At 42.2% G+C, this 15350-nt stretch overlaps 1 protein-coding gene across 1 annotated transcript in view; it reads right to left on the bottom strand.

Annotated features, from left to right (window-relative positions):
* The window catches only part of AHCYL2 (adenosylhomocysteinase like 2), a 104781-nt gene that overhangs the window by 22610 nt on the left and 66821 nt on the right, over window positions 1–15350 (bottom strand). The window contains 5 exon segments of the mRNA XM_040343245.1: window positions 4298–4391; window positions 6720–6747; window positions 6750–6825; window positions 8617–8717; window positions 11723–11866. Coding sequence (XP_040199179.1) covers window positions 4298–4391; window positions 6720–6747; window positions 6750–6825; window positions 8617–8717; window positions 11723–11866 — 443 coding nt within the window.

Below are 15350 nucleotides of genomic sequence, written 5' to 3'. Positions count from 1 at the left end.
TTTCATTCAAACAAATTTGTGAATGAATAACCTGACTCTGCGGACCACACAGATTTCAACTATGATAGCCACTGTGGGGAAAAGGAACCCCGCTCACTGTCACAGGGGTGAGCAGGGCGTTGAACTTGTTACCCCCTAAATATGGATGCAACACATCGAAAGGTGAACCTATCCTTTAAAACCAGATTGTAGTACTATTTGCCAATAGAGGAGGCTCTGTAGAATAAAAAGATGTAGTTGCAACTTTTTATGTCGTACGATATGTGCACAAATGTTGTGAACCATAAATAAAATATACACCAACATGTATTTTATTGCACACAAAAACACAATTTAATCCTTATTCCCCCCCCCCCCCCAAGCTGAGGCCGTGATAAGCGCCCCCCCCCCCCCCCAAATATCAAATGCGTCAGGCCACAAAACTGCAGGTGCCGTTAAGTGGCCAATACTGTACACAAAATTATTACTAGGTGACACTTAAAATATTCTTTACTGCTCATCAGTTTAAAGTAAACCATAAGTGATGGCCCTGGAATTATTGTTCTCACTCCCAACAATTAGAGATATTCAACATATGTGGCTCAATTGCTGTTTACACATACATGCATGCATTTGCAAGTGCATGCAGGATGACAGTTGCTTTTAATTTAACATTTTACCCCCCCCCCCCCTTCCTTCGTCACTTTATTGCCATCACCAGAGGGCTAAAAAGCCCTTATGTGATAGCATTAGACAGGTGACAGGTTATCTTTATGGAGGCAATAGGGGCCTATTAGACCCCTAAGGTCTCCCCTACCTCTGCTACAGCCAACCAAGCAAAGGAGTGCATTCAGATCAGCTGTGCACCCAGCTCTAAAGCTCAGAACCAGAAAGTTGGGGTAACACGCAAAAGCGATCAGGCAGCTTCACAATGGTCCAGATAACGCAAACACACACAAAAGATAGAGATAGATAGATATATAGATACACACCACACACACACACACACCCCACCACACACACACACACACACGTATGTCTATCTATATAGCTAGCAACACACACACCGGTATGTTATATTGTGTGTGCGTGCATACACTTATATAGTTTAAAATCCTTTCAAACCAAAAGAACTTTAAAAAAAAATGTGTAAGATCTGAATAGGTTTTGTAAGATTTGGTTTTCCTGTTAAAAGTCATTAAAATGCTACAGCACATCTCGGACTCTGAAAGTTTCCTTTCCAGGTTATCCAGGCAACGCCTGTGCCAATTCTACTTGGCAGGGCCAAAGCTACTCACCACTGCCTAGCTGTATCTACAGGTCAGTGCAAGATCCACCAGTTCTTTCTCTCTTGCCATTGTGGACAGATCAAGATGATCGATGTTCTTCCGTTTCAAAGCAAACAGTAACACCCGAAGTAAGGAAGAACTGTAAACACCTTCAAAACTCCCTGGGGTCTGTTTTCTAGGCAGAAATGGTCCAGGCTACTTGAAAGCCTACTTATATTTTTTGTGCAACCTTCCTAAAATTTAAATTATATATCATAAAGGGCAATATTCGTAGGCAGTGCTGGATGCGATTCTGTTTGATAAAACATTAGTAAGGGGTAAAATGAAAAGCATCAATATATACGTATGTAAATTGCCTGAGCTCCTGGGAATAGTGGGCCATCAGAACACAATACTAAATCAGACTCCAAAAAGTTTAGAAAGGGGAGCGACACATACGTTGACCAAAACATGCCAGAATAGTGATAAACTGCATCCATGCAGCTATTGTTTATTCGGTAATCACCATCTCTGCTAAATCATACAAGAATGCCTTATGCCCTTTAATACTTTACATTTAGCCAAAAAGACCAATAATAGCAATGAAGTAAAATCCATGAAATGCTAAGATCGCCTAGCAAACACTTATGCCGCGTACACACGATCGTTTTTCGGCATGAAAAAAAAAACCGATGTTTAACAAAAATTTTATTTAAAAATGATTGTGTGAGGGCTTGACATTTGAGTTCTGAAAAACGTAAAAAAAAACGAACATGCTGCATTTAACGTTTTAAACCATGTCGTTTTTCAGGTTGTAAAAAAATGATCGTGTGTGGGCTAAAACAACGTGAAAAACCTGCGCATGCTCAGAAGCAAGTTATGAGACGGGAGCGCTCGTTCTGGTAAAACTATCATTCGTAATGGAGTAAGCACATTCATCACACTGTAACAGACAGAAAAGCGTGAATCGTCTTTTACCAACACGACTTTATAGTGCCGTCGTACGTGTTGCTAGAGCATTTTTTAAAAACGAGCGTGTGTGGGCAACGTCGTTTTAATGATGAAGTTGGAAAAAAATGTTTTTTACATGCCGAAAAATTATCGTGTGTACGCAGCGCAAGGCCCCTTTCACACAGACGGATAGAATGGTGCTTTCAGCTGCGGATTTTACCGCAGCTAGAAGCACACAATGCTTTCCTATGACACCATTCACACACTACAGTTACCTGCGGTTTTGTGCGGATATAAAAAAAAAAAATAGAACTCCGGTGCACCCGGAGCATGATGGGACTGTGACGTCATAAGAGGCCTATATAAATCGGTGCGAGCCGCGCACACGGCATTACAGCGGGAGGAAAGGACGTGTCAACATCGAAGAGGAGAAGGGCAGAAGGCGACAGAAGGACAGGCACCCACCCTCGTAAAAGAGCTAAATAAGAGCGGGACACCCGGCGGAAGAGAACCAGATGGCGGTGAAGACCGGGACCCCTGGCAGAAGACATCGAAGAAGCAGGGCCCCCCTTGTAAAAGAGCTAAAGAAGAGAGGGGGGGTCCCCCGGAGCTGAATAAACTACTTTAAAAATACTGTGTAGTGTGTGTTTTTTTTACCCCATACTCATTCACCAAGGGTGGGGGGCCGGTGTCTGGGAGCCCCCTTATTAAAGGGGTCTCCCGGATTACGATAAGCTCCCCCCCCCCCCGCAGACCGACAACCAACGGCCAGGGTTGTCGGGAAGAGGTCGTGTGTCCTCATCAACATGGGGACAGGTGCTGTGGGGTGGCCACAGGGCTCCCCCCTTTCCTGACCTGCCGGGCTGCTGCTTGGATACGGGTCTGGTATGGATTTTGAGGGAACCCCACTCCGTTTTTTTTGGCGTACGGGGTTTCCCTTAAAATCCGTAGCAGACCCAAGGGCCTGGTATGCTCTTGTAGGGGGAACCCATGCCGTTTTCTTTATTTGAAATTTGGCGCAGAGTTCCCCCTCAAGATTCATACCAGACACAGTGCTTAGTATTGGCAGGGAACCAAGTCGGATCCCCGTTCAATATCGTGCCGCGGCTAAATGCAACCGCAGCTAAAAGCACTGTACAAATGCAGCTGATCGCTGTGCCTGTCTTAAATTCCAGCAAAACAAACATGCTTTTATCTGCGCAAACAGCCGTCCGTGTGAAAGGGGCGTTGCATATGTAAGACGTTTTTCTCCCAGTTTACAAGCTAAAAATAAATAAATTATAGACGCCTCCAGCCACACTGGGTAAATCAGCATTGACGGCTATGAGTTTTAACACTGTCGCAATACAGTGGGTGCTGCCGGTGACTGCAGTCACTGTGTGGCCGAGAATCTGCCCAGCCCGCCCAATTTTGAATAAAAAGTGTTGGGTGAGTGGAGCCAATAAGGTCGCCCAATGTTGAATTTTGGCTAGTTCTTTTCGTACCAGCTGACCTAATCTCTATACACATTCGGTTTCATCCACTTCAGTAAAGAATTCAAACAGCACCTCAAAGATTACGCTGTTGCACACGTAATGCATTCTGCGCAACCTTCCTCTCTGCTTTCATCACCAGTTACATTTAAACTTGCAAGACAGATCTAGATCTGATTGGGGGCTTTGACAACTGTCTTTGGTAATATTTAACTTACTTTTTTGTTTTAACCAGGTATTCTGTGAGAATTAAATAGTGGTGGGGGTGGACAGGTGCAACTACAGCAAAGGAGAAGAACACACACTCAGCTGGTAGGCTATGCTACCATATACCTGAAAGCATTTGTTTTTAATTTCCAGTTCCAACGGGAGAACATTTAGTGTAGCACAGCAAGTCTGGAAGCTTCATCTAGCCTTGCAGGCCTTGGGCAGCTGTACCCACGGTGCATAAAGTAGTTATACCAGTTTAGGACACACTGAATTTTTAATTGCCAAAATAGGATTTTTACAGAGAAGGCCTATTTGAAACTGAAAAGCTGTCAGTCTCTCTCCCCCCCCCCCCCCTCTCAGAAAAAAACATTTTATTCAGAATGCATTCAAATTTGCTTTTATGTGGACTGTCTTACCCATGTAGGGTTGCCAGCCTTCCACATTCACACAGCGATCAATACACCACCAAAAGTCATCTTCAGATTCTCCCTTCCAAGAAAACACTGAAATCCTGGTGACAGAATCAATATTCATTAAATACAGTTTTGCAAAGAAAAAATAAAGCCCTCTAATCATATACAACATGAAAATCGACCAGCTCTCTTCTATAGGAGTATTAAACTAGCATTTAGCCACATGCCAATCATCTTCACCCACCTCCTCTCCCTTTGACAAGTACTAGCTGACACTGTATATAGTGCTAGCTGTCCCTCTGGTCCTCACTAACTAGGTAAGCTACAACCAGGTTGAATTTCTTTTTATTAGCTGGCAGAGGACACTGCAGGCCATAGATCGCAGTGCGTATCTACCCGTTTAACACTATAATAGTCTCAAAATGTTATAGGAAAAAAAAAAAAAACAAGCAACACAAACAAATGCGGGAAAACATTTTTTCTCCAATTCGTCAGAATTCTAATAAAGTTAACTTATGAAGCTAATTTCAGTCACGGCATCTAGGCTCTTTATTCCTTTGTAGTTCAAGAGAATGAAAATTACCCAAAGCTGGCTAAAGTTTAGTAGAATTTCGTTATAATGTTCGTAAAAAGGAAAGTGGCAAGAAAATTTAAAGGAGCAGGATGGCAAATTTCCTTAAACAAATTTAGTTCAGAAATTACAAATTCAAAAATTAACTTGTTAAAAGCAAACAGTTTGGGTACATTTGAATGATATTTGTCCAATCATTGAATGTACAAAGAATAAAAGCCCAGTTAGTAGTGTTGTAGGAAACAATGAGGCTCGAAAGTGATTTATTTCCCTGCTCTATGCAATGGCTTTGCACACAATCCCCACTCTTCTCAGGTCGCCCACGGTGCACTTGGCACTTACATATGCAACCATAGGAAGCCGCTTCCCAATGTAGAACACATGTGAGCTCGATCCCAAGCTGCACTGTCTGCATTCGTTGACACGGTGTGGCTCGGACCTGCCGCCTCGTCACAGGATTTGATTGACAGATACCAATCTGTCCTATGAGGAGAATACAGAGCTGCTGCTCTCGAAGCACAGCGCTGGAATGAGAATGGGTTCAGATAAGGGGCTTGGGGGAGCTGCACAGTTTTGTTACCTTAAAGGGGTTGTAAAGTTAAAGAAAAAATCCCTAAATGGCTTCATTTACCTTAGTGCAGTCCTCCTTCTCTTTCTTCTGAGAAATCCTCACTTCCTGTTCTTCTGTCTACACTACACTTCTGTGGAGAAAGCCTTTTGAGGGGGGAGGAGATGAGCAGGAGGGTCAAGACGCTCTCTACTTTGCAGATAGAGAAAGGAGCTGTGTGTTAGTGGGCATCCCGACACTCCTACTCGCCCTCTCCCCCCTCAAGGGGCTTTCTCCACACCAGGGAGAAAGCCTTGCATTACTGTGTGGAGTTACAGACAGAAGAACAGGAAGTGAGGATTTCTCAGAAGAAATAAGGACATTTAAAAGCAAAATCGAAGGATGAGGCAAGTGTAGGAGGACTGCACTAAGGTAAAGGAATCTATTTAGGGAAAAACATTTTTACCTTTACAACCCCTTTAAAGCAAAGAATGTACAATATCCCTTTCACACTGGGGCACTGCAGGTATCCGCGGTAAAGCCCCTTCAGTTTTAGCAGTGTCTTGGCGAGCAAGAGGTTAAAAGCATCTGCTTAGCACTGCTTTTAAAGTGCTTTTTACCACGCCAATTTCAATGGGCAGGGGCGGTGTTATACACTGCTCCCGCACTGCCCCAAAGATGTTGTTTGAAGGACTTTTCCCATCCTGCAAGCGCATTGCCCAAGTGTGAAAGCACTTGGGCTTTCACACTAGGGTGGCTTGAGAGGCGCTTTACAGGTGCCATTTTTAATCACTAAAATGCCCGAAAAGCACCCCAGTGTGAAAGAGGTCTTAAGGTTAAAAAATATACATTTTCCAACCACTTAAAAGTCCTTATCTAAAATTAGAGTAACTTTAAAAACACAAAACTTTAACTCAGCTCATGCATCCACATGTGGTGGCTGGACATTAAGGCCCACTTTTGTGGATGACATATGCATTACGCAGTTGACTGTCATACATATTAACATAATATACATTATACATGTTAACTAAATGGACAAGGCACATAGCAGTTAGATGGTCCAATATTATAATCAGTAGCTTTTTAGATCCAATTTGCCACATTCCTAAATTATAAAAATAATTGTAACTTATCAACTGCTCATCATTATGCCTGCAACAATGAAATGATTAAAGGTATACTTTATTCCCAAACTAGAAGCTCTTAAGTCGTGAGCAAGCAGGTCTGAATGTTGAGGATATTGAATAATGAAGTAGAAAAAAACTTAAGTCATTGTAATGTGCTCCTCTGAGCTCCAGTTATCACTTACCACTCTCAGCCAGAGCAGCAGCCACTCATTAAGAGTAGAGTAGATATTACAAGCAGCCCATCTACACTGAGCTCCAAGTGCCCCCAACGTCTCAATTAGAACCTGGAGAAAAGGAAAAAGGTTTTAGAGATATTCCCAATTGACCCAAGCATGTTACTTGTTCACTGACAGATAAAAGAGGGCCTGTGGTTTTATTAAAGTGTTTGAGGTCTACGTTTAAAAACTTTAATTTTAACTAATAATTTTAACACTGAGGCCTCATGCACACTGGACATTAAAATAACGTTATAAAAACACCAGTGGCTTTGCAGTTTTTCGACTTTTTTTGCAAGAGAAAAAAAAAACAAAAAAAAATATGTGGAGGGGTTTCGGTCTCTCAGAACCACTATTTTTTTTTTCTGCTCAAAACGCCACTGCCCAAAGCTGCCGATAACAGCCTATTAGCTAGATTCACAAAGAGTTACGCCGGCATATCAGTAGATACGCCGTCGTATGTTTAAGTGTATTCTCAAACTGAGATACACTTAAACCTAGCCAAGATAAGACGGCCTGCGCCGTCGTATCTTAGCTGTCTAGTTCCGCCAACCGCTAGGGGCGTGAACGCCGATTTACACTTAGAATGCGTAAATCAGCGAGATACGCCGATGAACGTACGCTTGCATGCGCCGTTGGTAAAAAAAACGTCAATCACGAGTAATTTACATAAAACACACCCCCCTCATCCTCATTTGAATTAGCGCGCTTACGCGGCCCATTTACGCTATGCCGCCGTAACTTAGGAGGCTAGTGCTTTGTGAATACAGCACTTGCCTCTCTGACTTATGGTAGCGTATATGCGATACGCTACGCCGCCGCACAAGTGAGCCGCCCTACCTGAATCCAGCTATATGTGTGCATGGACACACAGGATAACATGGAGAGTTTAAGGACTAGGGAAAAAAATATTCTACTGCCAAAAACAGCTGCTGTAAAAAACGTCAGGGTGCACGAGGCCTTAAACTGTTCTATGCATTTTAAAATGTTCATTATTATTCAAAATATCACAAGCAACATTTTTGTAGGATGTTTTTTTTATCAAAATTAGATATGATTTCCAAGCCTATACAAGTTTTTGGGCATATAAAACTTGCAGTATAAACTCCACTATAAAGTTGAGTTGCACTTTATCACCCCCAGCCTCTACCCTGGTTAGCCGCAGAGGCGGTGGTCAGAGGTGTACGCATGCAACAGGAACTAAACCTCATGAATAAAACAAGAGCCGACCTAATTAGGCAGCTGCAATCCTCTAGCCAAAGTGGCACCATTGCAAGCCAGGGTGAAAAAGGGATTTCAATCAAATTTCAGGTCTTCATTTTTTCAACAGAATTAGATTTATAGGGTAGAAAACTTCTCACTAGAGAGAGGTCATCCATCACCTAAAGGACACAAGCAATAATTGTATGATTGCTGGTTTATATTGCCTGTCCCGGCAACTTTGTTTGCCAGTGTGCTCACTTGAAATGGCAACTTATAAACTCATGGCCAAGATTTAAAAGGAGCCGTTACTGTAACCTTAAAGTGGATGTCACTCTGCACTTTTTTGCCATAATTTTTATTATATTCTAATTTATACCAGCAAAAGTTATCATACAGAATGTGTCAAACATTCCTTTGGCAGAAATACAAAAACCAAAGAGAAATGTGACCCAATGTATGGGTATAATCTAGAAAAAATACCACAATGCAAGTGATCGCTACCAGAAACACCGGTACCCATCTGCACTACTACTACCCATTAATATTCAATTAATTTTCAAGCGTTTTAAAAACCTGGCACCTAAGAAATTATATTAAAAAGAAAATATTACACACAAGAAGCAATTCCTTTCATGAAATTAAGAGATACATGCTTACCGCAGTCTGAGCGGTTATGTGAGTACAACCAACAATCTTGGCTCCTGCCAATGGTTTTTCTCCTTGTGCTCTCTTGCGTAAAGCCATCAGCGCAGGCATTTCTGACAAAGCAAAATAGCATAAAGCTTATATCATAACAGCAAGTAGGAATCGAAAAAAATAAATAGATCAAGAGAACAGAAGATCTCAGGACTGCAAAATATGAATTTACAACATTATGATTAGGCTGAATTGTAGTGAAAAAAGTTACTCTGTGATATCATCTGGATAGGTATTAGAGATGCAAAGATTAAATCGAGAGAGGAAGAAAAAAAAAAAAAAAAAAAAAAAACAGCAGCCGGCAACGTTTAACATTGCTCAGCGCTGAAAGACAGATAACAAGAAACATTGCATCTTATCTGTCCCGTTTTTTTCATTTACAGATCAAAAGGGATCATTTGTAGACCAAAATGCTAGTCTAAAAAAACAAACAACCTTGTCAAGTAAAATATTTTGTTTATTAAATTGTTCCCGTTTATAACCCCTTGCTAATCTGATTTTTATTATAATTTTTTTTGAAGAATTCTACCTGGTACAGTGGAGGATGTCAAGTCATCTGTGCCCACTCTGGCCACAAACAGTTAATCCAGCTCTGAGCAATCCTCTGTCTTTAACAAGTATAAAAAAGACTACATAGGTTTTGTGTCTCCATATCCCCCCACTGCTGTGACTGACATACGATTTCAGAGTTTTACGATTCCAGCTTCACATCCTCCTTCTCTAACTCCAGCATCCTCCAGGATTGGTTGCTCCACACCACAGCATGATTGGGGGCATGCTTGATTGGGGGCATGCTGGAAGTCATGTGGTGCCTTAAGAGTTAACTGATGCTAATCATCATGGGGCACGATCAGAGTGACAGAGGATATTTATGGTGCAGTCAGATCCAGAGCCAGCAGAAAGTGGGAGAGTGTGGAGGTGGGCGTCGAGTCTTGTGACATCACAACTCTGCCAACCGAGCCCTGGCAAAGAGACCCACCCACCCGATTCCAGGGCTTCTACTGCTGAAGGGGGTGAACATTTGCAGGTAGGGATACATGCAGGAAGCTTGCATGCATATATACATTAATACTGTGCCATTAGTTTTTACTGGGTGGAGTGGTGGGTTTGCATCCACTTTAATCTACTCAAATCAGTCTCATTACCTCATTCTCCTTTGCCATTATATTCCTGCCGATTAATTTTTTTTATAAAACTAAAATTAAATTTGTTTTTGTTTGCTTTGTTCATCAATATTTTTACATTTTTAAACATATATATTTACACGTTTTACATTGGGGGAAAAAATGTGCGAAATGAAAAAATGTATTTAATTTGTAAAACTTTTCAATGCTTTTTACCATTGCTGACAGCTAAAGTGTAAACAAAAAAGTGCGGTAGGGTATCGGCAATTTGTATCAGCGAGTAAAAAAAAAAATTAAAAAAAAATGATAGAGATTATATATATATATATATATATATATATATATAAGTACTGTCAGTTAAACGCGCTATTAACGGCGTTAACGCAAACCCACGTTAACGCCTTCAATTTTTTTATCGCGCGATTAACGAGGCGGCGTTCGGGGGTTATACTGGGATGATGCCTGCAGCCGCAGGCATCATCCCGGTTACCGTTGTTTAGAGCGGGCGATAGGCTATCCAAACATAACAACCGATGCGGCTAAAAGCCCGCTCGGTTGTTATGCCGGAGGGAGCGGGAGGGGACATCCCCCCCCCTCCCGCCACCTTTCGCCAGCTCTGACCAGGCCTCCCGTCCCACCGGGAGACCCGATCCTCCATCCGGCGCCTTCTGTGTCCAGGCGGAGACTGACACTAAGCCGTAAGCGGCTTTGATTCAGTCTCCGCATTGAAACCACGGAAGCGACGTCATGACGTCACTTCCGGGTTTCTCGGCTGCCAATGGCGCCGGATTTAAAAAAAGTACACAGTATTCAGAATCGCCGTTTTTCGGCGATCTGAATACTTTGAAGTGCAAAGGAGGGCTCGGAGGTCTTTTAGACCCCCGATCCCTCCATAAAGAGTACCTGTCACCACCTATTGCTGTCACAAGGGATGTTTACATTCCTTGTGACAGCAATAAAAGTGATAAAAATGTAAAAAAAAATTAAAAACACAATTTAATATTATACAAAAATAAAAAATAAATAAGAAAACAAAAACATTTTTTTTTAAAGGGGAACCTCCTTAATGGCGCGATTAATCGTGAGTTAACTATGACATTAATGCGATTAATCGCGATTAAAAATTTTAATCGCTTGACAGCACTAATATATATATATATATAAAAAATATATTTTACATTGCATTATTTTCCATTACATTTCTTTAAAAATATGACTGAAGCAAAGAGTATTATGTCTCATTTTATTGCCATCTTGTTTGATAACCTAACGTTCAGGAGAATCATGATCTTTTTCAGGCAGACCTGATCAGACCCTCCAGTGTCTGCCGATATCCGATCCTGTCCACCAAAAACAGACGAATGGTGGTCCTATTCCCCATCTGTCTGGCGGATCGGATTGCCCCATAGAGAGCAGGACTGTGTCAGTGTCCGCTGTGCATAGTGAAGCCGGCACAGACCTGTCATCCACCTGCTCAGCAGAGATGCACGTGTGAAAGGGGCCTTAGGTTGCATTCACTTTAATGAACAAGCATTGCAGCATATACTTGCACATTTTTGTGTTGCATATATTACCATTTTTAATGACACAGCACATGTACATTGCCAAATCGAACACACCTGCTTCACAGTGCTGAAAAAAAAGCAAGTATATTTCTAACCTTGTAGACATGCATTGAGGGCCATCTAAAGTGTAATGAATACAAAGTAACCTGTGCCAATATACAAAAAAAACACAACTTACATGCTTAAAGAAATTAAAGACAGGACAGCTCTATCCAGAACAATTTGTACGAGGCAATACTAGCTTTAGCATATCAAAACTATTCTCTATTCACATCAACATTACAAAACAAAAAATATTAAGGTTTCAAAAGAGATGAAGCGCTGGACAAATTGCAACAGTGAGAAAACACAAAGGCTAATGCATGTGAATATCATTACCTTGCTCGGCAATTTCGATCTCCCGCCGCCCAAATTCCGCCTGCTTGATGTTCTTGACACAGAAGTCACTGCTGCCCTTGGAGTTCTTCTGCTGCTTGTCCCGCGGTGAAGTCTCATCGTCTGAACTGTCTGTGTAGGAAGCAGCTAGTGAAAGAGGATATAATAAGCAAAGGCAAAAGGAGATTTTGCCTCTAATAAAGCATGTTCAGAAGCTTCTGAACATAACGCCAACTAACAATTACTTTTGTTTAAAACATTAATGTAAAAATGTTTTAAATAAAATTTCTGGTGGAAAACATATGGAAAAAACAATACTCACAAGCTTGTATTTCATTCCAGTTAAAGGGATGTGCCATAAAAAATAAATACATATTGTACACTGGTTAGACGAAATGCTTATGCTTGAATTAGGATTCTATGATGAAGGCGACTGATGGTTGGTGAGAGCAGAGCTTTGCCCAAAGTTTGCCTGTTCACTCCTATGAACTACTGAAAATAGTTTGTCCAGTTTTATGTCCAATAACTTATTACTGAATCTGCATACTGAATTTTAGACTCACTGAACCTGAGACCTTTCAACAAGATTTCTGCCTGTTTAAAACATCACAACTCATGTTAAAGTGGCGTTGGACCCAATTTTTGAAGTTTGTTGCCGATCATATTGCCATGAATCATTGGAATGTCCCCCCCCAGATCTTTTCCGTTTTGGCCGCAACACTGGCGTACTTCTGCTGGTACGTCATATCTGTTTGGCGACACGTGAGCTCCTGGGATGCAAGTCATCAATCCCAGGAGTCAATGGGCAGCCTCTGCGATACAAGTCCATCGCACTGTGTAATACGCATGCACGAGATCGGGAATTGTGGAAGGAGCTACGAGTGGGCTTCAGATGCCCACACTGAAGATGGAAGCTCACTTAGGAGGTGACCGCGAGTAATTTACTTAACTATTCAACAAAAAAAGGAGTTAATTTACTAAATATGCCGGAATGTATTATGCAAGACAGGTTGGAGATTGGTTCATAGGTTGGACTTGATGGACTTGTGTCTTTTTCAACCTCACCCACTATGCAAGATGCGACCATTGTGGGAGTGTTTTTTTGTTTGTTTGTTTTTTTAAAAAAAGGCTGGAACTCCGCTTTAACAAATAGCTGTATTCTAAACTTTCCCCTGTCAAACTGGGAAAAAAAAAAAATATATGAAAATCATGGAAAAGCAGCACAGAATGCCAGAGGGTTCTTACCATTTATGATGTGCACCACACATCCCAAGTAAACTTCTAAAAAAATAATAGAAAACCTACAACCTCATTAGATGTCGAATTCAAAGTGCATAAACATAGTTTCCACATTTACTCATGACAAATTCTGACCGACCATCTTCTACACCTCAGAATTGGATAGCACAACACTGGACCTCCATAGCAGGGTTTCTCAACTGGGGATCCACCAGTCAATCGCAGCCGATGGGTAGCTTGCATCCCCGCATGCAGAGCAGTGCAGGTTCCCCGCAGGCGTCTCTACCTTTCCTGTCCATCCCAGGTGCTTGTATGTGACATCACATGAGATGGACAAGAGGGGTCAGCAGTGAACAGCACACCAGAAGAGGCTAGAGGGAAATCGGTACTTGAATGTGTCCTGTGTGCCCCCATAATGCACCCTGCTCCCACGTAATGTTCCCCGGGGTTGTGGTTATAACTGTGCAGGCCAATCAAGTTTTCCACCCCAAAGTCGCTGATCCATGTCTTTATGAATCTTGCTTTGTGCACCGGTGTGCAGTCAGGTAGGAACAGGAAGGGGTCATCCTCAAACTATTCCCACAAAGTTGGGAGCATGAAATTGACAAAACGTCTTGGTATGCTGATGTCTTAAAAACTTATACTAAACTCTTCGATTTTTTCATTTAAAAACAAACATGTTATACTTGCTCGTTGACTCAAATGTTTTTTTTTTTTTCTTTTTTACAGAACAGCCCAGAGCCTCCTCTTCTCGGGTCCCTCTATAGCGTTCTTGGCTCCTTCCTCCTGCCAAGTACCAGCTTGCCACGACCGGCCCTCATTGGCTCACTGACTTTCATAAACAGTAGCGGGAGCCAATGGCACTCCACTGCTGTCCCAGCCAATCATGAGGGAGATTCCCGCCCAGCTGAGTCTTTTGTGCAACATCGCAGGATCGAGATGGGCTCAGATAAGTATTAGGGGGGCTGCTGCACACAGAAGGTTTATCGTAATGCATAGGATGCATTAAGATAAAAACCTTCTGCCTTTAGAACCACTTTATATGTTCCCTTTACTGGAACCAAGGGGCCAAGCCCAACCCCTGAAAAACAACCCCACACCGTAACCCCCTTCCACCAAATGTTTTGGACCAGTGCACAAAGCAAGGTCCATTAAGAAATGGATGAGCGAGTTTGGGGTGGAGGAACTTGAATGGTCTGCACAAAGTCCCGACCTCAACCTGATAGAACACCTTTGGAATGAATTGGAGCGGAGACAGCGAGCAATGCCCTCTGATCCAACATCAGTGCCTGACCTCACAAATGCGCTTCTGAAAACATTCCGATTGACACACTCCTGAACCTTGTGGACAGCCGTGCCAGAAGAGTTGAAGCTGTTAATATTGAACCCACAGACTAAGACCGGGGTGCCATTAAAGAACAGTGCAATGCGAAATACATAATGATATGACCAGGATTGAAGTATGGGATAACACACAAATGGCAGAGAGGGTGAAAAGACAACCGATTTGAAGCATCGTGCAGCAGATCTTTGCAGAAGTTAATAAGAGTGGCCAAGGATTAGATTGTGCAGAAATATTTCCCTGAAGGCCAGTCCCCAGCAGGGCTCTGTCCAGCACAGCCTGACCTGCAAATCCCTGTGAGACAGGAGCCTGGCATTTTCTGGGCTACAATCCCACTGTGACCTAAAGCCCTGGAAATCTGTGCTTAATAAAAGGAATGACATTGACAGAATATCTGCATGAGAATGAAGAGAGAAAGCCTAAACTTGAAAAAGATCAGCCAGCTCAAACTGGATTTCACTCAGAGAAAAAAATAAAAAGGCAGATCTTGTGACTTGCATCATGTTCTAAACCTCTTCCGTCCAAACCTTACTTTTTTGTTATTAAAAAGGAGAAGTTTACATTTCAGGAGGGAGCATTTTCCTTTCTTTAAACTGACAAAAGAGCAGCTTAAGTTTGTTACTAATTGGATAAGAAAAGTTAGTGTATATTGTTCTTTTAGCACATGATCTCCAAGCAGAGACAAATATGAAGTCAAGGACAAATGAAGGATGAACAAAGCTTTTTGGCTATACTTCTTTTGGGTCACAGGAGTAAATTTGCGACCCAGAGTCAGCTGATCGCTGAAATCAGCCACGCCCATCCCCTCCCCAGCCTGGCGCTCCAGTGAGTGCTGGAGGAGCAGAGCGGGACAACGCCAGTCACCGCTTTCCGCTGTGAGCCGACTTGTCAGAGGTCATGTAGTCTGTCAGGTCTTAGAGCTCGATAGCTGCAGTGTCACATGAATGTTGCAGCATGGAGGCGAGTATGTTATGTACACCCCATAATGCTCCTCTAAATAAGATCAGCACACAAACTTAATGCCATGGGAAAAATCAGACCAAAGGTGAC

Source organism: Rana temporaria, chromosome 3 (assembly GCF_905171775.1).
Source record: "Rana temporaria chromosome 3, aRanTem1.1, whole genome shotgun sequence".
NCBI classification, from domain to species: domain Eukaryota; kingdom Metazoa; phylum Chordata; class Amphibia; order Anura; family Ranidae; genus Rana; species Rana temporaria.
This window is presented reverse-complemented; position numbering and strand designations above follow the sequence as displayed.